The following is a 25,401-nucleotide window of genomic DNA, read 5'->3' as shown; positions in this document are numbered from 1 at the left end:
GAACAAAGTGACAAAAATATAAACTCAGACAGGCGTGAATCGTGACAGATCCAGCCCTTCAACCAAACAGTTAAACAACCTTCTGTGGAAATATTCACAAGATACAGCTGTTTTTGTTAGTTTAGATTTGTTTGACTAAAGTGTTCATGGAGTCAAAATCCTTCTTGTCAGGGTTTTATTAATCAAAGTGGATTACCAGAACGCTGCATGGTTAGTTTACTCCGAAATTGTTTGTTCTGATTGTTTTTATAGCTGATTGGACCAGACATCGTCACTGTAAAGTGGAAAGCGTTGATCACAGGACAACAGTCTGAACATGGACGGTCACATTACTGTCATCTAGTTAGGCACAGAGCTCATGTTCAGTTTACGGTGAAGCTGTGCTGTCAGAGCTCTGTGGTTTACACAGTCTTCAGTACATCAGGCATCGTTTGCTTCTTTAGCCATCTTGGACTGAGTCTGTTAAGTATTTAAACATGGCTCTGAACCGTGTTAACATCAAAATAATACAAAAGTTGGTATGTCTGAATGCAGTGTAATTTTTACCGAACCCTCAGCAGACCTGCTGACACCCTGTTTGTTGCTTTGAACAGCCATTTTCTGGCTGGTAAAAGTATAACTAATTCACTGCATCCCCACAGCTTCAGATTGGCTAACATTTTCTATCTTGAAGGAAACTGAGAAAAGACAGATTGTTAATCCTCATGTTACACTCTACATGAAGAATGACTGGATCTCGGACCGGACTGTGAGCAGGCCAAGATGGTGACGCACTACATCTCCTCACACTGATCTCTGCTGAACATATGCAGCACTGGCACTGGTGCCTCAGATGGGGATCCAGGAACTTTTGTTGTCCTTGGACACTGTTGCCAAAGCAGCGTCAGCAGGAATCACTTGAGACTGGGATTCAGGAGACGAGAGGCCAGGAGCTGTTTCATCACACGGTGAGCAGGATCTCCGGGCAGATGTTTCCATCCAAGTTTGATTTCATTTTGATTAAAGTGTAACGCCACTGAACATCTGCTTTGCTGCTCGTACATACTTCACATTCAGAAGGGTTCCCAGTGTGATCTGGATCTGGATTCATCCCAGTTCCTAATCTACAATTTGAGCTATTAAATGCTATACAATGTTCATCCGTGTTTGAACAAAAGAATAGATTACATGTAGGCCTGTCGCAATAAACAATAAATCAATTGATCGCGTCCATCCATCCATTATCTTTTACCTGCTTCTTTCATTTTGGGTCACCGGGGTCGCCGTGTCCATGTCCGGCAATCAGTGCAATGGGCGGGGGACACCCTGGACGGGTCGCAGCAAGTCCATCACAGGGACACATAGAGACAAAGGAGACAAACAACCGTTCACTCTCTCACTCACACCTGGGGACAATTTAGAGTTACCAATCAGCCTAACATGCATGTTTTTGGTCTGTGGGAGGAAACCGGAGCACCCGGAGAAAACCCACGCATGCACGGAAAGATCATATTAGAGGGTTTTTTTCTCAGGCAAGAAAAAAAAGTCTGATAGGAGTTTTTTTCACCTCCAACTCCTACATGTGTCCAGTTAACCACTGTTTTTGTCTGTCCAAACAGGCCTCACTTGTAAATGAGTCTTCGAGGCTCAATGGGATTTATCTGTTTAAATAAAGGTCGAATGAATGAACAAATCATGTAAACTCCACCCAGAAAGGCCCTCGGACCGGGATTTGAACCAGGGACCTGCTCGCTGGGATGCAGCTGCTCTTCTAGTTGCACCACCGTGCTGTCTGTCAATTAATTGCGTGATAAATTAAAATTATCAACCTCATTTTCATTTATTGGCTTTATCGTTTCTTCGTGTCTCTCTCTACTCAAGACACTGGATGACAAAAGGTTCAACTCCGGTGCTCTTCACTGACCCCTCTCTTTCTCTTTTCTCTTTAAAATCTGTTTAAACCATACAGAATTGCGTTTTTGGATCTTTAAAAGCAGCTAAGCTGAGAAGGTAAGCTATGAGCTAAGCTAACAGGTCAACATCGGGAAAAAAACCTCTGTCTTGTCGAAGCTCCAAAATTCATGGTTGAAACCCGTGCCTTCGTGTAAAAAGTTGTTTTTCTCTGCAAAAAGAAGCTGAGAACTTTTTTTACTGATTGATTATTAAAAGCTTTGTGTGAAAAATGTTATGCTAAAGAGCTCAAAACACACCGAGCGTCTGTTATTTTGAGAACCGAAAAAAGTAACAAGAGACAGCCCATGTCACGTCTAGGGGCCTCCCTCCCATTTTTCTTGAAGGGACACACTGCTCGCTCCCTCACTATCCATCCTTCAGTTCAAACAGTCTTATACTGTCATCAAGTGGCCAAAAAAGGTACTACACACTAAACAAATTAACCCAAATTTCTTCTGAAATATGACAATAATTACTATTTATTAAATTTCAAACTATTTTATCGTTTATCGCAATAATTTCTGAGACAATTAATTGCCCAGAAAATGTGTTATCGTGACAGGCCTACTTACATGATATAAATCTGCAGCAATCTTGCCAGAGTTAGGGAGAAATTACTACCAGATCATATGTAATTGAGTGAAGTTCAGAAACGACTGCCAATGCTACTTTAAAAAATGAAAGGCATAGCATTCCCTAAAGGAATGCAGATCACACACTGCCATTCATGGCAGTTTTAAACTAAAACCATCTCGAGCTGAAAAGACGTGATGTCATGGCTGTTGTATAAAACCTTGTAAAAGACGTTACAAGAGCAGTTATGGGGGATGGTGAAATCTTACAAAATCTGAAGCCCTCCAAGCATGAGTTGAGCTCCTATAAAGCCCAAACAGGCTCCATTCCTGTAAAGGTGACTGAATTATAGCCATTTTTGTGTTGGCTAAGGTCCATAAGCTCTGGCAGGCATCCTGAATCTGATTGACTCCAATGGCAATGAGTTGTGCACATAATTTTTCACAAGATATTTTACTAACAGACAGTGTCAACTCTAACAATAAGTGTCAAAGTTCTAAGCCAACATGTTGCACCTTGTAGTGCTCAGATTATGCATTAAAGATAATGCTCAGTTACTAACACAATGAAATTTAGTTCATTATCTGTAAAACTGGCTGAGTTATACTAATTTATGTGTTTCCTAATGTCAGTTAGCTGGGGCGGCCATCTTGAATGGAGTTGCCTTCAAAACTTTACCTGTATCGTAGATGCATTTCCTATGATTACTTTCAGAGTTGATAAAAATTCATCCAGATGTTTTTACTAACACTACAGATGAATGGACATAACGCAGTTATGTTTTTATTTTTTAACTTGGTTATATTTACTTGCCTCAATGTTCTGTCCAACTAGACAAATAGTCTGTTTGAACGATAATATAAAAAAGGACAAATGCTTGTTTTAAGTTTAAAGTAGGCTATTTGTGGAAGTGAATAAATATTGTCTCCCTACTCACCTGCTTTGTGGATAAATAGTTCGCACAACCATCAGCACCAAATGATATTAGTTAGATAAACTGTCGTGGTGTAATACAGTACTACCTACTTGACTATTTATCATCAATAATTAGCCTCTCAATCAACAGTTCCGTGTTTAATCCAGCAGGTGGCGCCAAACTACACTATTCAGAGCGCGTGCAACAAGTTGTGCTGCATTCACTGCGCCAAGTAATTTTCACCGTCTCCATCGAAAAACTGCAACAGCTTCAGCGAACATAAACTTACCAACATACTACATGTAGACTGCATTGCAAACGTGGGTAGAAGTTAATTTGTTTTATTTTTCGTATTCATTTGTTGTTAATACTTTGCTTGGATGTGCTCATGAAAATGAGAACTAACGCACTGAGCAAAAAGTGTACAAACAATTTTAACTCAAAGCAGTGCGGAAGTTTTCTGCCTGTATTTGAAGGCACCATACGGTTTGGTTTTTGTTGTTTAAGTCGTCTTCTTCCGCGTTTACCTGTAAGGACAAAGACCAATGAAACCAGGCATAAACTAATGTACTTTAGTCTGTTTACTAACACAAATAGTGACGAAAGAGGAGAAACAAACGTGGGCGACAGTTTAGACACTTTAACACTTTAGTTTTAGTGGAAGTTACTTTCTCCGAGGTACAACATGGGGTGTTGCAGCAGCTCGGAGGTAAGTGAGTTAAAGGCTTTAATGGCTTCTTCCGAGACGTTTGTTGACAACGTGGGGGCCAACGTCACGTCACGTCTCGGCGGCAGCTGTAACAGCTCTTTGCTGTGGACAACTCAGTTGCTTGTTTGTGTTTTGGTGGAGCTGCAGGGCGCTGTCAGCAGCAGAAACGGGTCACCAGGTCCTGTGCTTCATGTCTCGGCAGAGTAAAAGCGAGTGGAAGCCGCTGGAGGAGCACAGCTGCACGGACATCCCATGGCTCATCGTCTTTACTCTGTTCTGTGTCGGCATGGTAAGATTTCAGCTTGTTCTGTGCCTGTGGTCCTAACTTCTGCACACAGTCATGCAGAGAAGCGTTTGTTGCACGAAGGCATCCTCACTATAAAGTGAGTTTTTAAAAGTGTAAACAACCAGAGAAGAAGCTGAAGTCATTAAAGCAGTGGCTGAAAGCTACAGTTAGCACAAGCATAGGTATGAGACATTGTTTAATTAAAATATTTGTACAAAACGCCCACTTTACAGACACAATATATCCTATTAAGTAAAGGACGTGCATCCTTAAAAGATGCAGTTAAAGCCAGTGTTCTTCAATGTTTTTCTCCTATAGTTGTTCTTTTGGTATCACTTTACAATAAGACTCCCCTTATAGATGGCTAATACATTATTTATTTACCCTTTACTTATACAGGTAGTCTCACTGAGTCATGATAACTCATTTTCAAGAGAGACCTGCTTGGGAGCAGATTGTAATAATAATAATAATAATAATAATAATAATAATAATAATGTGTATGTATTGTCATCATTACTGTTTTTCTTTACAATTTGTATTTTTGTTGGATGTAACTGGGACCCTGTGGACATAGTTTTGTTCCACCTCATGCACCACATGTGATGTGATATGACAATAAAGAACCTTGAATCCTTACATCTTGAATCATTGTATGTTCCCATACAATGGCGAAATTGGCTCTCTGCGTTTAATCCATCCACCACTAGGTGGAGCAGTGGGCAACTATGAAAAGTGTCCGGGGAGCAACTGGGGATAAGGTGTCCTGCTCAGAGACACCACGAGATGTGCAATGACCGGGTATCGAACCTGGGACCTTCGGGTTAAGGGCCTTGCTCAATGGCCCAGAGTGGGGCAAATGAGGGTGGAGGCAGGTGTGGGTGTAGTTTATATTTTTTAATGATATTTTTAAAGATTTTTTTTTAAATGATAAAATATTAAAATAGAACTTTATTGATTGATCTTTGTTGAACTTTATCAGTATAATTTTATTGATTATTAATTGTAGATACTTATAATGCAGTGATAAAGGACAATATTATATCCTAAAAAAAAGTTGGTTTACAAACGTTTATTGTTCTTACAAGGTAGTAACTTAGTCTGAAATGTTTAATATAACAACTGTAGATGAAATAAATAGGGGCACAGATTTGATTCACTATTTGGCAACAAACTGGTTAGTTTTCTCTCCCTTAATTAATGCATAATAAGCAGTTATTAATGATTTATAAAGTGTTTATAGAGGAATTAATAACCTCTATAAACTATTTATTAGCATGTATAAGGGGAGCCTTATTGTAAAGTGGTACTGTTTTTTTTCTCATACCTGTGTCACCTGCAGGGGTGTATATGTGGTTTTGCCATCGCCACAGGAGGTGCTTCTCGGCTCATCTCCGGGTACGACAGTTATGGCAACACGTGTGGTCGGAATAACACCAGAGTCGAGGGAGTCCCTCTCAGTGGCAGGGACATGTCGGAGAAAAAGTAAGTGCTTTGTTCTAACTGACTTCATATATTATGGTAAACATTATACAGGGGTCGACTGTTTCCGTTGTCTGAGACAACTTATCTTTGTCTCGAATAGCCAGATCTCTCCTTGGGTTTGTCCCATGAAATGGTCATGGATTAAAGTTCTCCATAAAATGAAAGGGGGGGGGGGGGGGGTGTTTTTCATTTTGGTCTTTTTAAAGCCATCCAATCTAATAAAGATACAGGGATTATACTGACGCTGCTTTGAACAAATAAAGAGAACCAGAGCCACAGTTTGAGCCAGTCAGAGCAGGGCGGGTCTTCCTGTCTGATACTCAGCAGGTGATCTCAGTGTTCCTGACTCAGAGACAGACTGCAGGTGAGAGCACCAGTCACAGGTTACTGGACTGTTTCTAATGAGAACACCCCTCTACACTAACAACCACCCACCCCTTCATACTGGTGATAACTTGTAATAACTAATTAAAAGTCTACATATTAATACATGTTTGCATGTGACCAAGTCACTGCAGCTGGGAGAGATACCAGAACTGATGCACCATCACCCCCCCACCCCCTGCACCACACCCCCGACCTCTTCGTCACTCATAAATATCTGTTAAATTCAGTTCTTCACAGTGTTAACAACAACAAGGTGTGGTGTTTGTTTGGATGAACTAAACTTGATTATATTTAGAATCACACAGAGAGATAACTGTACTGTGATAAATGTAATTTAATAAATGATTAAATATGAAAATAAATAGTATTGAAAGACTACATGAGCTGAAATCCTGTAATTATAATCCCATTGAATTAAATAATCATTTTAGGAGAGAAATCTGTCAGTCTGGAAAATTATGGTCCTGGTCTTACTAAGGTCTTGTCCTCAGTATACAGTAGTCCCTCGATCATCATGGGGGTTACGTTCCAGACACCACTGCGAAGTAATAACACTATTTATTTTAGTATTTATATATATTTTAAGACTTTGTAAACCCTTTCCACACTCTTGCAAAGTTCTAAACTCCTAAACCTACATAATTTTAACAACATACATATATGTACTGTACAGTACTGCAAAGTTTTATATGGGTACTCACTAGCTCTGCAGAACAGCAGCTTGGTTCTGGTTCTGCAGACCTACCCTGCAGCGATGAAGCCCACCGCCCCATCCATTTTGATGCGCACGTGGATAATTGAGCTTCAGGATTATTTGAAACTTTCCTGTCAGTTCTGTGAGCTGAATAGATCGATCGTTACTTCTGACTTTTTGTTGCTAAACTTTCCCTCCATTCCTGCTATTTTGGCAGAAAGCAGTGGCTGGAAACACTGTTGCCTTCTGGGCCGTGTAGTTCTATTGACTTGCGTTATAGTTTAGGTTTATTGAAAGAAAACAACTAAATGGCGGTGTCTGTCCAAAGTTTTTTTGTTTGTTTGTTTGTTTTTTGTCCTATTGGTTGGTTCCCGCTCCTGTTAACTTTTGATCCCATATTGTCCCAATCACGTGAGTAATATTAAAGTTGACAATCGTGTATCGTGTACAATCTTACTTAGAAAAACCATGAAAGAGCGAGTCCACGAAAGTCGAACTGCAAAGTAGCGAGGGACTTCTATACTACTCCTCTTTATGTGAGAACCTTTGAGAAGCGACCTGTGTGCAGGAAAAAGCTCTCAAATGTGTCGTATTGGGTGGTGGTGTTGGGATGTTTGGGTAACCTCTAAGTGTAGAAAAATCCCCCCAGTTGTTGTTTTTTCTGCTTTAATCTTTGCCTTAAATAAGCTGCGAGCGCCTCTCTTGTAAAGTCTGATACTGTAACGAGGACAAGGAAGTTCCACTCCAGCAGCTCCTGAAAGAGTTTGACACTCGGGAGCTCCAAACAGTCCACAAGATGGCTGCCTGAGAACATTTGTATATAGTAAACTTTGTATATAGTGCAATATACTTCTTAAATTATATTTTTCTTGAGATTTTTTTGCTGCCTTTATTATAAAGTTTACAGACAACCAGATTTTGTTAAGATGTCCACTTGCCAACCTGGAAAATGTCTTTATTTTAACCTTTGTTATATGGTATTCACATGACGAGCATGGTTTTTAGTTGGACTTTGTTTTTATTTGTCTGACACATGTTTGATTGTTTGGGGCTGTAGCGTTCTGTCAGCACACAGCCTGAAGGCCTAGATTCACTGAAACAATGGGAAAGCTTTATCGATGGGCTGGTTGCCCATGGTGACTCTGAATAAAAGGCGTTTTAACAACAAAGACGGGTCTGTCCAGTAAGGCAGGGATGTCAACATTTTAACATTTTTTTATTCAGATAAAACAGACCCAAAAGACATTACAACACCAAAATATATGTAATTTACAATAAGGTCAAATGTGATTCTTATTTTGCTTTATAATGATCTTGCAACTAGGGGTTGAACGAGTATATAATTTTTAAACTCGGCATTAACATAATAAAACCCGAGTAGAACTCGAGTATTTGATGACGTCATAGATCTCAAGATGCAAAAATAAATAAATAAATAAAACCGCAAAAAAAGGTAATTATTTACAAAAAAAGACCAACAAAACATTGGGAGCGTATATTATGCTCCTACCATTTATCATACTGCAAATAAGTCACAGGAAAAACTAAACTATTAGTTATTATTATTAAACTGAAAACGTGAAGAAACACGCAGCACGTCAAGAACGAAACTTAAACAGAAACTGGTTCTGGTTCGATGGATAGGACCCGGTGTTACACCATACTCTGTGACCTGCGACAGTGCAACACCGCCCCCTACGGTCATACGGTGGTCACATAATATGACGTCACTACGGATACCCGACTTTACATTTTTAACATCGATAGATGTCCTAGCAATCAATGTGTAGATTACTTGAGTACTCTGTTAATGCCCTACTTGCAACACTGAACAGACTATTATCTATTTTTTGTTTTGTTTAGATTTGTTTTCTTTCTGGATCCTTGCAACCTTGACCTCATCAACAGGAAGATCAAGTCCATTGCCTTGTGTGTCTCCAAATGTCCGACCGCTGAACTGAAGGACTATAAAGATGTCAAGGACTTCTCTCTGAACAATGGTGAGAAAACCAGGAATATTGTAAATATAGTTTAGTGTTCTCGTTGCTGGACGGTTGTCAAAAGACAGTTGTATTGTGGTACAGTCTCTGGTCAATGTCACAAATCAAGGTCAAAGTTAAAACTTTGATGGTTTGGGGCTATTGCTGTATAATAGTATTGTATGTGGTACTAGTATTATAGTATGCTAGGTCCGGTTAAGCGAGGCCCTGCTTGTACCACCAGGGGTTGTAAAAGGCTTCTCACAGTGTTTAAGTGGGGGTTACCATATTTGTCAAAGTAAGATGTTTTTGGAACACCAGGACCCAACTTGTCCCAGGAACAGTGCACTGTAATAATATATAATGAGATTATTGACTTTACCCATCTGCAGTTTAAATATTTTGGCTAATCAATGTATTACAATGCATTTCTATTATTTATACATGTATACAAACAAAATGACACTATTGGATAATAGTTTTAAACTACTGTAGTGAAACTGAAATGTGTAATGGTAAATGGACCAGTGTTTTCCCTACCATTATACAAGCAAAGTGCCCCACCCCGTCAAAAGAACTGAGCACCCCGCCTACCAAACCAAACTTGTGCCCCCACCACCACCACCACCACCCGGCACTGACGTAGCACTAAGCAAGCAGCGCAAAATACAGGCTTTCTAGCTAAAAAGTTCAAGGCAGCTTTTCCTGGGTTTGAAACAAATAATGTTAGAGCGTGTGTTGAGCAAGTTAGTACCCAACAGATATGTGCATATCTGGTTAAATCAACAAAAGAACAACTAAATATACCAGCGCACACGTTTGTAAAAGTAGAATGCCATGTGCAGACAGCTCCATTCCAAGGAGACACTATACTTCTTTTTGAGCCTGATGTAAACCCGCAGTGGGCTGAAGGGTTGGAATTTTGTGACACATTAGTAAAAGTGAAAAAGGGAGTAATGTCTTTCATATTAATTGATGTACAGAACCCTACAAATCATGATATTGGGCTTTCTGGAAAAGCTCTTGTAGGTGCAGTGCAGCCCATTCAGTCAGTTTATCCAACTGGAGTGTTGCAAAATTGGCTCTCAGCCACCACTGTAAGTGGGGTGGAGGTGAAAAGGAGTCAAGATGCAGGATGTGTGGGACCCTCCAATTGATTTGAGTCACCTGTCAAAACCTGAAAGAGAAGTGGTAAAAAAAAATGTTAAGGGAGGAAGCTAGTTCTTTTTCTATGTCAGATAATGACATTGGTTGTGTTGACAAATTGAAGCTTACCATCATGTTGAAGGACACAGAGCCTGTTGCAAAAACTTACTTGTCTGTGCCTAAACCACTAAACCAAAGAAATGAAGGACTATTTGCATGACCTCATAGCACAGGGGTGCATAAAAAAGATCTAATTCACCTTATGCATCTCCAGTAGTCTGTGTTCGTAAGAAGTGTGGAGCATTAAGGTTGTGCATTGATTACCGAGAGTTAAATAAACGAACCATTCCTGATCGCCAGCCAATTCCCAGAGTGCAAGATATCATGGATGGTTTAGGTGGCAACATGTGGTTTTCCCTTTTAGATCAAGGGATGGCTTACCACCAAGGATTTATGGCGGAGGCAAGCAGGAAAATGACTGCTTTTGTGACCCCGTGGGGGCTGTACGAGTGGATTAGGATCCCTTTTGGCCTGATGAGTGCTCCTGCTGCTTTTCAGAGATGTATGGAAGAGTGTCTGGTGGGGTTGAGAGATGAAATTTGCATTCCTTATCTTGACGACACAATTGTATTTAGTAAATCATTTTTAACTCATGTTGAAGATGTGAAAACATTTCTCAGGTGACTCAGACAATATGGCATTAAACTAAAGCCAAGCAAGTGTGAGCTCTTTAAACAGGAAGTGCGTTATTTGGGTCGAATAGTGTCCGCAGCAGGTAGTAAGTGGATCCTGCAGACACTATTGCTGTGAGGGCCCTAAAAGAGAAACAATCAAAGACTGTCGGAGAGTTGAGGGCTGTCATGGGCCTCTTGAGCTATTATAGACAGTACATCAAAGATTTTGTACAGATTGCTGGTCCACTTTACAACCTCTTAAAAGTGTCCCCAGAGGTGGATATGAACAAAAAGGGATTTAGAGAAAGAGGCCAGACTGAAAATAACAGTAAATGTGTTGCATCTAATAAACTAATAGAGTGGACTAATGAACACCAGCAGGTTTTGGAGAGATTGCTAGATCGTTTGGTTGAACCCACCATACTGGCTTTCTCTGACTTCATTAAGCCATTTGTTCTCTATACTAATGCTTCCAATCAGGGTCTAGGTGCAGTCTTGTATCAAGAAGTGGGTAGAAAGATGTGAGTGATTGCGTATGCATCACGCACACTCACAGGGCCAGAGAAAAACTATCAACTGCATTCAAGAAAGTTAGAATTTCTGGCTTTAAAATAGGCAGTAACTGAAAGATTTTGGGATTATCTAATAGGTTCATCTTGTACAGTGTACCCAGATAATAACCCACTCACATATGTGTTGTCAACAGCAAAACTCAATGCTACAGGTTATCGATGGGTCTCTGATTTAGCTGACTTTGAGCTGACCATCAAGTACCGTCCAGGTAGAGAGAATGTTGATGCTGACAGCCTCTCCAGAATGCCTGTCACCATTGAAACCATGATGAAAGAATGTACAAAGGAATTATCCCCTCAAGTGATCCAGGCTACCATCCAGAGTGTACAAGAACAAGAGAATTCAACCTGGTCTATGGCCCTATTAACTCAGAGCTTGGGGGAAAGTAATCAAGAGTTAATATCTATCCCGTTGGAAGACATCCTGCTAGCCCAGAGAGATGACCAGAGCATTGGCCCTGCTTGCAAGCCAGTAGGAGACCACTAGGCCAACAGCTAAAAACCCTGAACTACCAGGCGAGACAGTTGATGCGTGAGTGGGAGAGATTGATCTTGGGTAGTGATGGAGTTTTAAGACGTCAAACAGGGGCCCGATTACAGCTTGTCCTCCCAGAGAAGTATAAAAGTATGGTGCTGACAGCATTACATGATGAGATGGGACATCAGGGAGTGGAGAGAGCAACATCATTAGTGAACGAAAGGTTCTTTTGGCCACAAATGAAGAAAGAGATCGCACAGTATGTCTCTCTGAGCTGTTCCTGTGTGAAGAGCAAGAAGCCCAGGAAAGAAACTCGAGCACCTCTCACAAATATAGTCACTACTCAACCTTTTGAAATGGTGTCTGTGGATTTTTTTACATGTAGACAAATGCTCAGGGGGTTATGAGTATATTTTAGTCATAATAGACCATTTCACCCGATTTGCACAAGCTTATGCAACAAAATCAAAATCAGGCAAGACTGTGGCTGATAAAATATTTAATGATTATGCCCTGAAGTTTGGGTCCCCCCAAAGGATCCACCACGACCAAGGGGGTGAATTTGAAAATCAGTTGTTCACCCACTTGTTAGAAAATTGTGGCATTAGAGGATCAAGGACAACCCCATACCATCCAGAAGGAAATGGCCAAGTGGAACATTTCAATCGGACACTTCTGCAAATGTTGAAAACATTGACTGAACAAGAAAAAGCTAATAGGAAGGAATCTCTGAATACTCTTGTGCATGCATACAACTGCACGAGAAATGATGTGACTGGATTCTCACCTTTCTAACTTTTGTTTGGGAGACCTCCAATACTTCCCATTGACATTCTTTTCAGTTTAACACCAGCATCAGGAATGCCAAATCACCGACTGTATATGGACAAATAGAAAGGGGGAATGCAGGAGGCTTATGACATTGCCCAGAAAAATGTAGCAAAGTCTGCTGAAAGAGGGAAGAAAAACTATGACAAAAACTATCGCTGTTCTATATTAGAGGAGGGCGACCATGTTTTGCTCAGAAATTTGACTCCTAGGGGTGGAACTGGAAAGCTTCGTAATTACTGGGAAAAGGACATATATAAAGTTGTTTGCCATGTCAATAATGACCTCCCAGTTTATGAAGTGGTGCCAGAACAAGGGAAGGGGAGGAATAGGACATTGCATCGCAATCTTTTGCTCCCATGAATCTACTTACCACTAGAAGCCCCCCTCAAAGTTATCCACCCAAAGAGAAGGAGCAAAGGAAACACGGAAGAAAATAGACATGCAACAGCACAGTCTGAAAGTGATATTGGAGCCCTGAATGACTCTGCAGGAGTAGAACTGAAGGGATCTCAGGTTGACCTGGCACAAGAGCTGCACACTGATGAGATCCACATTGAACCCAGTTCACTGGATAGGAGAGAAATTCTCCCAGAGGAAGACAAAAAAATAGAAGAGCAAATAACTGTGATCAACCATGGGAGAGGGGCTGGGGAATACAACCTTCCACGACTAAAGAGAATGAGACTGACACCAAAAATCCTCACATATCACGAGTTGGGCAATCCCACTTGTAACAGTATGAGGTCAGTGGGGCAACAAAAAGAAAGTGGATTTTGGACGTTGTGCCACCCACAATCTGTGTGGTGCTAATTGCATTCATGCCATTGCAAAACAATGATTGTCAGTGGAATAGTATGGATTTATTTACTTATCCCAAAAAAGACTGTTTCTGAATAAGTGATGTGGCTAGTAAACATACTGTTTGGATTTATGAGTTAAACATGCAGTTAAGAGTGAATAATTTATTACAGCATTAATTGAAAAAAGTCATTAGTGTGATGTGCATGAGATAAAATGTCATGGCATTCTATATAATGTCCAACTGTTCCTTTAGATCAAGGAATAGGGTGTCGGGACGACACTTGTTGTGATGGGGTGTGTGTTATGGGCCAAATGAAAATAGCCATTTGTTAAGATGATTTTAAACTAAAACAGTTAAATATGTGAAAACAATGATACTACATATACACATAGGGACAACTCTAAGATTATTGTGGAAAGATTTAGCGATTATGTCACTTCCTGGGTGGGGAAACTATAAAGGGGACATGGGCTCCACTCAGTGGTAAAATAAATCAACTTGGGAGCTGAGTTGATGTCTGGCTCTTCTGTCCCCTTTCAGGGGGCGTAACACACTCATGTTGCCTCTTCTATCAAGCTGAACACCACACACACACTCAAAAACTGTGTATAAAGAGCGCACAACTCAAACGTGTCATGCTAAGCTAGCAAAAGCCAAAGGTGCCTCTTCCCTCATGCTGAACCCCCCCCCACACACACACACACACACACACACACACCAGCACCACCACCACCCTGCTCAAAAACTGTTGGTACAAGCTGTGCTCAGACATGTTTCTGTCCTGCCCCCCTCAACAAAAATCATGGATGAGATGAGCACCCAGCCATGGCAAGTTAACTAGGGGAAACACTATGGACTGTACTAATATAGCACCTTTCTATCTTATCAAGATACTCAAAGTGCTTTACACTACAATCTGTGTCCTTATTTACCCATTCATACAGCACTCTACTAGATCTGTACAAAGAATAATCAGAATCTGTAAAGACTAATCAGTGCTTTAGATCACATTGATACACTGATGGGACACACATTGGAGGCAGTGAGGGGTTCAGTGTCTTGCCCAGGGACACTTCAGCATGTGACTGCTGGTGGAATTGAACCCCCAACTCTCCCATTGGAGGACAACTGCTCTAACCACTCAGCTACAGTTACCCCCTGTACAGTAATTGTGTGTGTTTCCCCTTTTGTTAGGTTCTGACCTCTGCTCCTATGAAATCTCTCCTACAAGATATCCAAGCCATCCAGACAGAAACACCAAATGTCCAAAGCTCCCTGTTCCACCAAGGTAATTGTTTCTATGCTTTAATTTATTAGTATTTTCATCCATCCATCTTTTTTACCCATATTTTTCTTATTATTAATCATTCTTGAAGTAGAAGGTTAGGCACATTTTAAATGATTCCTAAATTCATGACTACCATAAGTGTGTCAACCAGAGGATGTGTCAATGATGAGATTCAGGACTTTGAATCAGGAGTGTGGAGTTCATTAGTTATTATTAAAAATAATAATATTAATAATAATTTTAGCAATAAAAATATCTGCCTATCCAGTTGAAGTGAAGGTATAGAAACGCTGAACAAAAATATAAATGCAGCACCTTTGTGTTTGCTCCCCTTTTCCATGAGCTGAACTCAAAGCTCTAAAACTTTTTCTATGAACACAAACTACCTTTTTCTCTCAAAGATTGTTCACTAATTTTTGTAAATCTTTGTAAATCACTTCTTCTTTACAGAGCTAATCCAACCACCTCACAGGTGTGGCATATCAGGATGCTAATTAAACAGCATGATTATTGCACAGGTGTGCCTTAGGATGACCACAATAAAAGGCCACTCTAAAATGTGCAGTTTTACTGTATTGGGGGGAGTCCATGTGTGTCAGAAAACCAGTCAGTATATGGTGTGACCACCATTTGCATCACGCAGTGCAACACATCTCTTTCATAGGGTTGATCAGGTTGTTGATTGTGGCCTGTGGACTGTTGGTCCACTTCTTTTCAATGGCTGTGAAGTTGCTGGATATTGTCAGGAACTGGAACATGATGCATACGCTGATCCAGAGCATCCCAAACATGCTCACTGGGTCACGTCTGGTGAGTATGCTGGCCATGCAAGAACTGGGATGTTTTCTGCTTCCAGGAGTTGTTTACAGATCCTTGCAACATGGGGCCGTGCATTATTATGCTGCAACATGAGGTGATGGTCGTTGATGAATGGAACAACAGCTGTGTGTTCAAGATGCCATCAAGAAAATGTGCCTGTTTGTTGTCCATAACATACACCTGTCCACACCATGACCCTACCTCCACCATGGGCAACTCGATTCACAACGTTGACTTCAGCAAACCGCTCACCCACACAACGCTATGCACACTGTCTGCCATAGATGCTCTGTACAGTGAAAACTGGATTCATCCATGAAGAGAACCCCTCTCCAACACGCCCAATGTGAGCATTTGCCTACTCAAGTAGGTCATGATGACAAACTGCAGTCAGGTGCAAACCCCGATCAGTACAATGAGCATGCAGATGAGCTTCCCTGAGATGGTTTCTGACAGTTTGTGCAGTTTATTTGGTTCTTCAAACCAATTGTTGCAGCAGCTGTCCAGGTGGCTGGTCTCAGACGATCTTGGAGGAGAAGATGCTGGATGTGGAGGTCCTGGGCTGGTGTTACACATGAGCTGCGCTTGTAAGGCCAGTTGGATGTACCGTCAAATTCTCTTAAACGTCTTTGGAGACGATTTATGGTAGAGAAATTAATGTTCAATCCATGGGCAACAGCTCTAGTGGACATTCCTGCTCTCTGCATGCCAGTTGCACACTCCCTCAAATTTTGTGACATCTGTAGCATTGTGCTGTGATCAAACTGCACATTTTAGAGTGGCCTTTTATTGTGGTCAGCCTAAGGCACATCTGTGCAATAATCATGCTGTCTAATCAGCATCTTGATCAGCCACACCTGTGAGGTGGAGGGATTATCTCAGCAAATAAGTGTTCACTAACACAGATTTACACAAATTAGTGAATAATATTTGAGATAAAAGGCCTTTTGTGTTCATAGAAAAAGTCTTAGATCTTTGAGTTCAGCTCATGGAAAATGGGAACAAACACAAAGGTGCTGCATTTATATTTTTGTTCAGTATATTTTGAACTGGGGTTTTATGGAAATGTTAAAAACAATACCTTACCTGTAGTAGATAGTTCTTTGAATGACCTCATTTTGAAGAAATAGTTTAATTTTGATGGACTTGGACTTGGCAGGGCAGAGATCTAAGAGGATAGCTGCTGTTTTAAAAGCTTCAGTTTCTAAAATTCACAACAGTTCATACAGACGATATTTGTTAAATCTTTGCTGGTAATACAACAAAAGTTTGGAACGAAGATTGTTCAAAGAGATAACTATGTATTACAGGTAAGATATTAAATGTTCGTGACCTTTCCTCACTTAAAATGACTGGAACTGTCCCTTTAAGGAGTTAGAAGAGTGTGTGACCATGACGTTTATCTCTGATGCTCATAGTAATAATAATGTGCTTCTGCAATTTAAATTTTGTATATAAAGTCAAAGTGTTCTGCTTAAAGGACAAGTTCCTTTAAATAAATAACCAACAAAACGTTGTTGTTGTTTTCCAGTAAGGCCTTGCCAGTCTTCCACCGCTGTATTCCTGTGGATATCAGCTGCTACGTTGAATTCGCCCAAGCCTTCATCACATTCGTCAGTGACAACACGGCGCTGCGGCGCGTCGTCGCTGGAGTGGTGACCAGCAAGGAGATCATCATGGGTCTCTGTGTCCTGGCTTTAGGTGTTGCACTTCGTTACATCACATTTAACAATGAGCCAGTGTTTCTTTGCTTTTGTGCTGCAACACTGCCCGGCTTTAATTACTCACGAAGATTCATCAGGAAGGATACACTTGAAGATATTTTTGTCACTTGGGGCAGGAGGGAGGACAAAAAAAATAAAACAGGAAATGCCTGAGTGGTTACAGTCAGTGTATCCTCTGAAGTTTACTTCAAGTCCTCCCACTGGCAGAGCAGAAGAGACAGAACTAATCCCACATCGCCTTCGCCTGCCTTTATCTCCTGTATTTAATCTGCGTGGTCCACGTGTCGTCAAGGCTTGACTCATGACTGGACTGTCCTTTCTTTCATAGATCTGAAAGCTGCGTGTCATCTTTTATTACATCACTGTTTCAAAAAAAAATATATATATATACATATATATATATACATATATATAACCATACTTGCACAATAACAGTATTATACTTCTGAACACTAAATCATGATTTATAATTATACGCCAGTTGAATGAAGGACGTACTATGAACGTAAATTTTAATTTCTGATCCGCTCAAGATCATTTTATGAAACTTGATACATATTTATACTACCATTAAAACAAAAGTGTTGCATACACTTTTCACCCCTCAGCTCCAAGGTCACAAATCAAGGTCAAAGGTTATACAGTACAAGGGTTTTGCTTGCCTTGTCCATGCTTTAGATTGCTGTAAAATAGTTGCCGGATGCAGTTTTATTCTGACTCTGGAATAAAATGGTCTTTAGATTCTGAAGTGGACGTTTTTTACATGCTCCATATTTAAATAATGTATTTCCCCCCCCCCCCTCTCTAACCCAGTCCTCTCCTTGATCATGATGGTTGTCATCCGTTACATCTCCAAACTGCTCGTTTGGATCCTCACAGTCCTGGTGATCATTGGATCTATAGGTAACTATTCAGTTTATAGTTCGTTTTCCCTGCTAACACTTCATTTATAAATGGCATTTGTGTTTCTTTTCTCACAGGTGGGACCGGTGTCCTCTGGTGGCTGTACGCCGACCACAAGCACGCCCTGGATAATAACGGCACATCGGTGTTTGGGAAGGAAGTGGCTTCAGACAACGTTAAGGCTTTGCTTGTGTACGCCATTGGGGCGACCATTTTTACGGTACGTCAGTGTACACGAGGGCTGTAGTTGTGCAGGATTGAAACTGTAGGTCGTACACACAGACGGTCTTCAAATACGTAACAGATATTCACAGGTAAATGACTGAATGAGGCAGTTTGGGAACGTGTTGTGTAACTTTGCAGGTTGTGCTCCTGCTGGTGATGTTTTTCATGAGAAAGCGCGTGGCTCTCACCATCTCCCTGTTCCACGTGGCGGGTAAAGTGTTCATCCACCTCCCGCTGCTGGTCCTGCAGCCTTTCTGGACCTTCCTCAGCCTCATGTTCTTCTGGGTTTACTGGATCGCCGTGCTCCTGTTCCTCGGGACCTCAGGTTAGGAAGAACTGCGATGCCTCTGGGTTGATCGTGCAAATGCTTGTCGTTATTCATAATTCCGTATGTTTTTTAAAGTGCATCTACTCCAAAATCAGAAGGATCTGTGAATGCAGAGTTTGTGACATTTTGTCTGGCCTGACTAAACTCCCACGTGTGGAATGCTGTGCCAGTCTCGTGATGAATGCAGTGAAAGAACCACTTCTCTCGTCGCCCCCTTCTTCCCTTATCAACAGTGGATTATAAATTCATAAATCAAACAAAGAGCCAGCGCAAGAGGAACTAATGTCTCACATTGCTGATTTATCTTTCCTGTCTGGGGGGTGTTTACTACTCTATACTGATGTACATTTGTGACTAAATTTCTTTCTATATTTTCTATATTTATATTTGTTTTAAAATATAATTATATTTTACAATTATATTTTGTTCTTAATAAGTAGGGAAAGGCTTGTATAGTTCTGGAAAAAACAAAACGTAACACTTTTTTGATACCACTTTACAATAAGTCTCCCCTCATAGATGCTAATAAATAATTTATAGATACGTTATTAATTCCTCTATAAATACTTTATAAATCATTAATAACTGTTTATTATGCATTAATTAAGGGTGACAGAGACACTAAACTGACCAGTTTGTTGCCAAATAGTGAACCATATGTGTTCATCTATACATTTCATCTTGAGTTGTTATATTAAACATTTCAGACTAAGTTACTACCTTGTAAGAACAATAAGCATTTGTAAACCTAAATTTTTTTAGGATATAATATTAGTTGTAGATACTTATAATACAGTGATAAAGTGCAACATTATATGCTAAATAAATAGGTTTACAAATGCTTATTGTTCTTACAAGGTAGTAACTTGGTCTGAAATGTTTAATATAACAACTCTAGATGAAATGATTAGATGAACACATTTGGTTCACTATTTGGCAAAAAATGGTCACTTTTGTCTTTGTCACCCTTAATTAATGCATAATAAACAGTTATTAATGATTTATAAAGTGTTTATAGAGGAATTAATAACGTATCTATAAACTATTTTTAGCCATCTATAAGGGGAGCCTTACTGTAAAGTGGTACCAATTTTTTCACGCACAGCATTATGTTGTAGTCTCCGTCTGTTGGACCGTAACATCTGATCAGCTCGAGATGTCTACGGGTGTACAGTGTACCGTATGGGGTACTCTTGTTGAGATCCTTGTTAGTGCTCCAACGTCACCATGTGACCTCATGAACAAGAGCTTAAGAGATCATCCATTCATCCATTATCTTTACACACTTCTTCCTTTTTGGGTTATGAGGTCACTGGTGCCCATATCCAGCAGTCACTGTGCGAGAGGTGGGGGACACACCCTGGACAGGTCTTCAGTCCATCACGGGGACACATAGAGACAAACGAGACAAACAACCATTCACTCTCTCACTCACACCTAGAGACGGTTTAGAAGCAACTGCTCTACCAACTGTGCCTCTGTGCCACCCACTTCAGAGATGAAAAGATCAGTCGTTTTTCATAGGTGTAGATTGCAACGTTATTGTCAGGCTTGTATGAAAACTGTAAGAATGTATTTGGAGTCTAACAAAGTTAAGTCAGGTCCTCTGGACGGTTTCTTTTTGTTGAAACGTTTCGTGTTTCATCGGCGGGGGAGAGGGCGGACTACAGAAATCGCCTGAGCACCATAAACTGGTTGACCCACCATGAGAAGGTGCTATTTGTAAGACCGAGTTTGTTGCGGCTCCTCGGACCGATGGTCTTTTGGATGAAAGATGAAACGTTTCAACAAAAAGAAACCGTCCAGAGGACCTGACCTAACTTTGTTGGATTGTTCTACCTGGATTATTGAGCGTGACTCGGGATGTATTTGGAGGTTTTTTTTTCACAGATGACACTGTTCTCCAACAGGGACACCAGTGAAGAACAACTCCACCGGTGTGGTTGAATATGAGATGCAGGGCGCTCTTCAGTACATGGTGTGGTATCACGCCGTCGGCCTCATCTGGATCAGCGAGTTCATCCTTGCCTTCCAGCAGATGACCATTTCAGGAGCTGTGGTCACTTATTATTTCACACGGTATAAAGCAGAGCAGTTGTGTTTCATGTGGATTTGTCGTCAGTGTTTTCGCCCGTGTCTCTGTGCGTGTGTTCAGTTGTTTGTAGTGAAATAACTTTTAGACTCAACCAAATATAAGATGGCCGCCACATCCAACTGGCTTCAGGAAATGTAAGAAATGACTCTAACCTAATCCATTTTACAGATAATGAATTCGTTTGGAGGTGGTGGTTGAGCATTATCCACAACACATATTTGAGTGCAACACATTGTGCTTAAAATTTTAACATGAACTGTTGGCTCTGCTGGTCTGTTAGCAAAATATCTCAGAAATTAATCATAGAACTGGTGAGCCCTTTGACACAAATGTCTATAAACATAATCAGATGTTATTATTGTGTGAAATTATGTGTAAAACATAATTTTCAAAGTTTGACCTTAACCACCTACAACACTATTCCTTCTCAGCAGAAGATAACTTCGGTTTAAAGCTCTGGTATAAAAGGCGGTGGGCGATATGTGTTCCTTCAAGGACTCTCAGACTTTTAATTCCACATGATTTTAACAGTGTCGTCTCTTTTGTGACTAACTTCAGGAACAAGTCCCAGCTGCCAGCAACTCCAGTCCTCAGTGCCAGCATTCGCACCGTTCGCTATCACCTGGGCACGCTGGCCAAAGGTTCCTTCATCATCACGCTCGTTAAGATCCCCCGCATCATCCTGACGTACATCCACAGCCAGCTCAAAGGAAAGGTCCGTCTCAGACTTGTTTAGTTTGAATTCTGAACATAGACCTAGAGGTCAATATGGGCCTTTTCGTGGTTAATCAGTTACTTAATTTGTTGTTAATGTGTTCAAACTTCAGGAAAACGCCTGCGCTCGGTGCATGCTGAAGGCCTGCGTGTGCTGCCTGTGGTGTCTCGAGAAGTGTTTGGCTTACTTAAATCAGGTAAGCAGGAATACAGAGTGAAAGGTTTTTATAAAGGAGCGCAGCTCAAATGTTGAGTTATTTCAGAACGCCTACACTGCGACTGCCATCAACAGCACCAACTTCTGCACCTCAGCCTGCGACGCCTTCGTTATCCTGGTGGAGAACGCGCTCCGGGTGGCAGCCATAAACACTGTGGGCGACTTCGTCCTCTTCCTGGGAAAGGTACCAGATTTAAGCTCTAGAACAGTTGCATTATAGGTCATGATGTTCTCCCTGTAAATAAAGTCTGCAGAGCAGGCTGCGCTGCCACCAAGTGGTCAAAGATACGATTGTTCTGCTGCTGCGGCCACGTCAAGTTTTAATAATCCCCGTCTTCGTTCTCAGATTATCGTAGTCTCATGCACAGCTTTTGCGGGCGTTCTGGCTCTGAATTACCAGAGGGACTACACCGTGTGGGTGCTGCCTCTCCTCATCGTTTGTCTGTTTGCCTTCCTCGTGGCCCATTGCTTCCTGTCTGTGTTTGAGAATGTGGTGGACGTCCTCTTCCTCTGCTTTGCCGTGGACACCAAATATAACGATGGCAGCCCTGGACGGCAGTACTACATGGACAAGGCCCTCATGGTGAGATGGGTTAGGGCTTTTCAGCATAAGCACCTCAAATAATTTAGTTTAAAAAATCCCCTTTTTAGATAAATATTAGAATATAACAAGTTGAAAGAGTATTTTTACCTGAACGTCCATTCTAAAAAATTCTGTCCTAAAATGACTAATTACCATGTTTTCATTTACTCATTTTGTCTCTTTCTAGGAATATGTTGAGAACTCTAAGAAAATGGATCAGTACAAACCCAGTGACGGGGATGGACGAGAAATGAAGCCCATGGTAGGTTACAAAAGAAACTTTATGTTTCTGATTTGTGGTTTGTAATGTTTATTTGCAGCTCATGAGCAAATATTTTATTTTTTCAATCGTGCAGACCAGTGGAGGGACTGCAGCTTGACCAAGTGTGCAACAACAGACTGATTATCATCCAGCGGAGTAACTCTGCAAACAAATAGGTCAAATATCAGTAATATGCACTGTTTCAGGTTTTTAAGAGTTTATAATTGTGACTTTAGACACTAATAGAAAATGGAAGTGGGGAGTTAATTAGCTTTAATTTGTAATCACTAGGAACTGTTTGTTTTTGTTTTCCCTTTATTGCTTTTTTAACTCTATGCATTTTAACATGTTTTTTTTATTTACAGTGTACATTTTGGTAAATATTTTAAAATTGATGGCTAACAATGTTTTTGTTTTTCAAAATCAAGTTGTGTTTGTCTTATTAAAGTTTTGTAGAAAACTGTGTTATGGTTAAGAATCTTTATTATCCCCGACAGGCGATTTGTTTCAGTCTATAGACAAAAACATTCATGCACGACAAGACAATACACGAAAATCACAGCTGCTCATTAAGAAGCCTGATTGCTGCAGGGATAAATAAAGTTTTTCAATCTGATAGTCCTGCACCTGGGCAGCATACCTGAATCCAGTCGGAAGATACATGGAGTGAACCTGAAATCACCACGGAGTGAGCCTGAACTCACCACGGAGTGAACCTGAACTCACCACAGAGTGAACTTGAACTTACCACAGAGTAAACCTGAATTCACCACAGAGTGAACTTGAACTTACCACAGAGTGAACCTGAATTCACCACAGAGTGAACTTGAACTTACCACAGAGTGAGCCTGAACTCTCCACGGAGTGAGCCTGAACTCACCACAGAGTGAGCCTGAACTCACCACAGAGTGAGCCTGAAGTCACCACAGTGTGAGCCTGAAGTCACCACGGAGTGAGCCTGAACTCACCACGGAGTGAGCCTGAACTCACCACAGAGTGAGCCTGAACTCACCATGGAGTAGGCCATCAGGATCAGTCTGGACTTTTTCACCAACCTCTCCTTGTGTAGGTGAGTGAGGTTCTTCAACAATTTAACTGTACATCCTGACGAGGTATTATAGTAAAAGCTACAAGTGCCTCAAAAAAATTTTTTGTGGAAAATGTTCAATATTTTTTGTTAATCACTTCAGATAGACTCATATTTCATAGAGTCAGTACACAAAGTGAACTATCTCGAGACTTTTTGTTTATTTTATATGATTATAGCTTGAATATAATAAAACTTTTCCTCAGTGTCTCTGAAAATTAGAATCTTGTAATAAAGTTCCATATTGAAAACTCAAGCTGCACACGCACAGACGAGCTCTAGACATGAGCTACAAATGTCTCTTTCTTCACGTCAAGCCACTCCTGAACCACAATGTCAGAAGCATCTTGCCTGATGCACATTTGTTAACAAGTCTAAGTTTAACCGCTAGAGGGCAGCAAAACATCATAAAATATATGAGATTTTATTTGTAAAGCTTCTGGAGCTGAATGCTCCATGTAACTCTCATTGCTTTATTTTCTTATCGTTATATGAGAAAATTAAATCTTTGAATGAATTTGGTTTTGTTTCAGCTGAATAACATGTGACTTTGGAGCCAGTATATATTTTAAAACATATTTCTGAGTACAAATGAAAAATGTTTGTACTTATTTAGTAAAGTGAACTTTATTTAAAAGTTTGAAAGTGGAGCAATAAATGACAAGACTGTCCCATGAAATGTTTTCCATCAGTGTCTCCTCTAGGTTTCTGCCTTGTTTTTAATTTAATTTGATTTATTCAGTGTGTTGGGAAGCCAGGATTCAAACCACCAGTTCTTATTAATGGGATGGCTGTCTCTACACTCTGCTGTCCACCTCCATAAAACACGGGATTCTGCAGGAAAACAGCTCGATGGGCAGAGGGTGAGTCACACCAGGCTGATTTGAGTAAAATGCCACACTCACCGTTCCTGGAACCTTTTTGTTTCAGGACAGGAAGGAAAGCAAGTACTGATCTGACATGTGTTTTTGCACAGCTACTTACAATCCTGACATGATTTATTGTTAATGACGCAGAAACAAGCATTGATGACTTGATGCTTTGTGTTTGTTTTAAAATGGCTAAATCTATATGTTGGTCCAATATAAATAAAAATATATATATATATATCCTGATAAAACATTTAAAACATATTGTTTGACTAAGTAATAGCATTTGGGGTGTCGTTTGTAAAGTTGCACAGTCAAAAATTAACAACAATATTTTGGTTTACTTAGCTTTTCATAAGAAAAAAACATTTTTTGTGTTTTTTTCCACAATTATATTTTGACTACGTTATTCATACATTTATAAATGTCATAGTTCCAAAATAAATATTTAATTTACAAGCTAAATATTTATTTTCAAAACTAAACATTTAATTTATAAGCTAAACATTCATTTCCTAAACTAAACATTTAATTTGCTAACTAAATATTTAGCTCTGACCTAAATAGTTATTTTCCAAGCTAAACATTTAATTTCCAAAATAAATATTTAACTTTGACCTAAATATTTAACTTGTAAGTTAAATAACAAGCTAAATGTTTAAAATACAAACTAAAGTTAAATATTTAGTTTGTATTTTAAACATTTAGCTTGGACATAAACATTTAGTTTGTAGACTAAATATTTAGCTCCATGCTAAATATTTAGTTTAGTTTACAAACTAAATATTTAACTTGTAAGTTTAGTAAACTAAACATTTAGCTT

General features: G+C 40.1%; 1 protein-coding gene across 1 annotated transcript; it reads left to right on the top strand.

Moving 5' to 3' along the window:
* Positions 1-3,889: 3,889 nt before the first annotated feature.
* slc44a1a (solute carrier family 44 member 1a) lies at positions 3,890-23,019 on the top strand. Its single transcript, XM_037674942.1, has 16 exons — positions 3,890-4,130; positions 4,333-4,419; positions 5,759-5,901; positions 8,846-8,982; positions 14,659-14,752; positions 17,103-17,272; positions 18,109-18,198; positions 18,276-18,418; positions 18,562-18,748; positions 20,662-20,830; positions 21,405-21,561; positions 21,674-21,757; positions 21,824-21,961; positions 22,124-22,360; positions 22,548-22,622; positions 22,717-23,019. The coding sequence occupies exons 1-16, from the start codon at positions 4,107-4,109 to the stop codon at positions 22,738-22,740; spliced, it is 1,959 nt and encodes a 652-aa protein (XP_037530870.1). The 5' UTR covers positions 3,890-4,106; the 3' UTR covers positions 22,741-23,019.
* The last annotated feature ends 2,382 nt before the right edge of the window (positions 23,020-25,401 follow it).

The sequence above is a fragment of the Nematolebias whitei genome, chromosome 3 (genome assembly GCF_014905685.2).
Source record: "Nematolebias whitei isolate Nwh7 chromosome 3, NemWhi1, whole genome shotgun sequence".
Lineage (NCBI taxonomy): Eukaryota > Metazoa > Chordata > Actinopteri > Cyprinodontiformes > Rivulidae > Nematolebias > Nematolebias whitei.
The sequence above is the reverse complement of the archived record's forward strand: the minus strand, read 5'-3'. Positions and strand labels throughout refer to the sequence as shown.

Bases quoted from the DNA above. Each gene is read 5' to 3' on its own strand.
- slc44a1a (XM_037674942.1), top strand. From the start codon at position 4,107: ATGGGGTGTTGCAGCAGCTCGGAG. The intron at 21,562-21,673 runs GTCCGTCTCAGA...TTCAAACTTCAG, and splicing joins ACAGCCAGCTCAAAGGAAAG to GAAAACGCCTGCGCTCGGTG. The intron at 22,361-22,547 runs GTGAGATGGGTT...GTCTCTTTCTAG, and splicing joins ACATGGACAAGGCCCTCATG to GAATATGTTGAGAACTCTAA.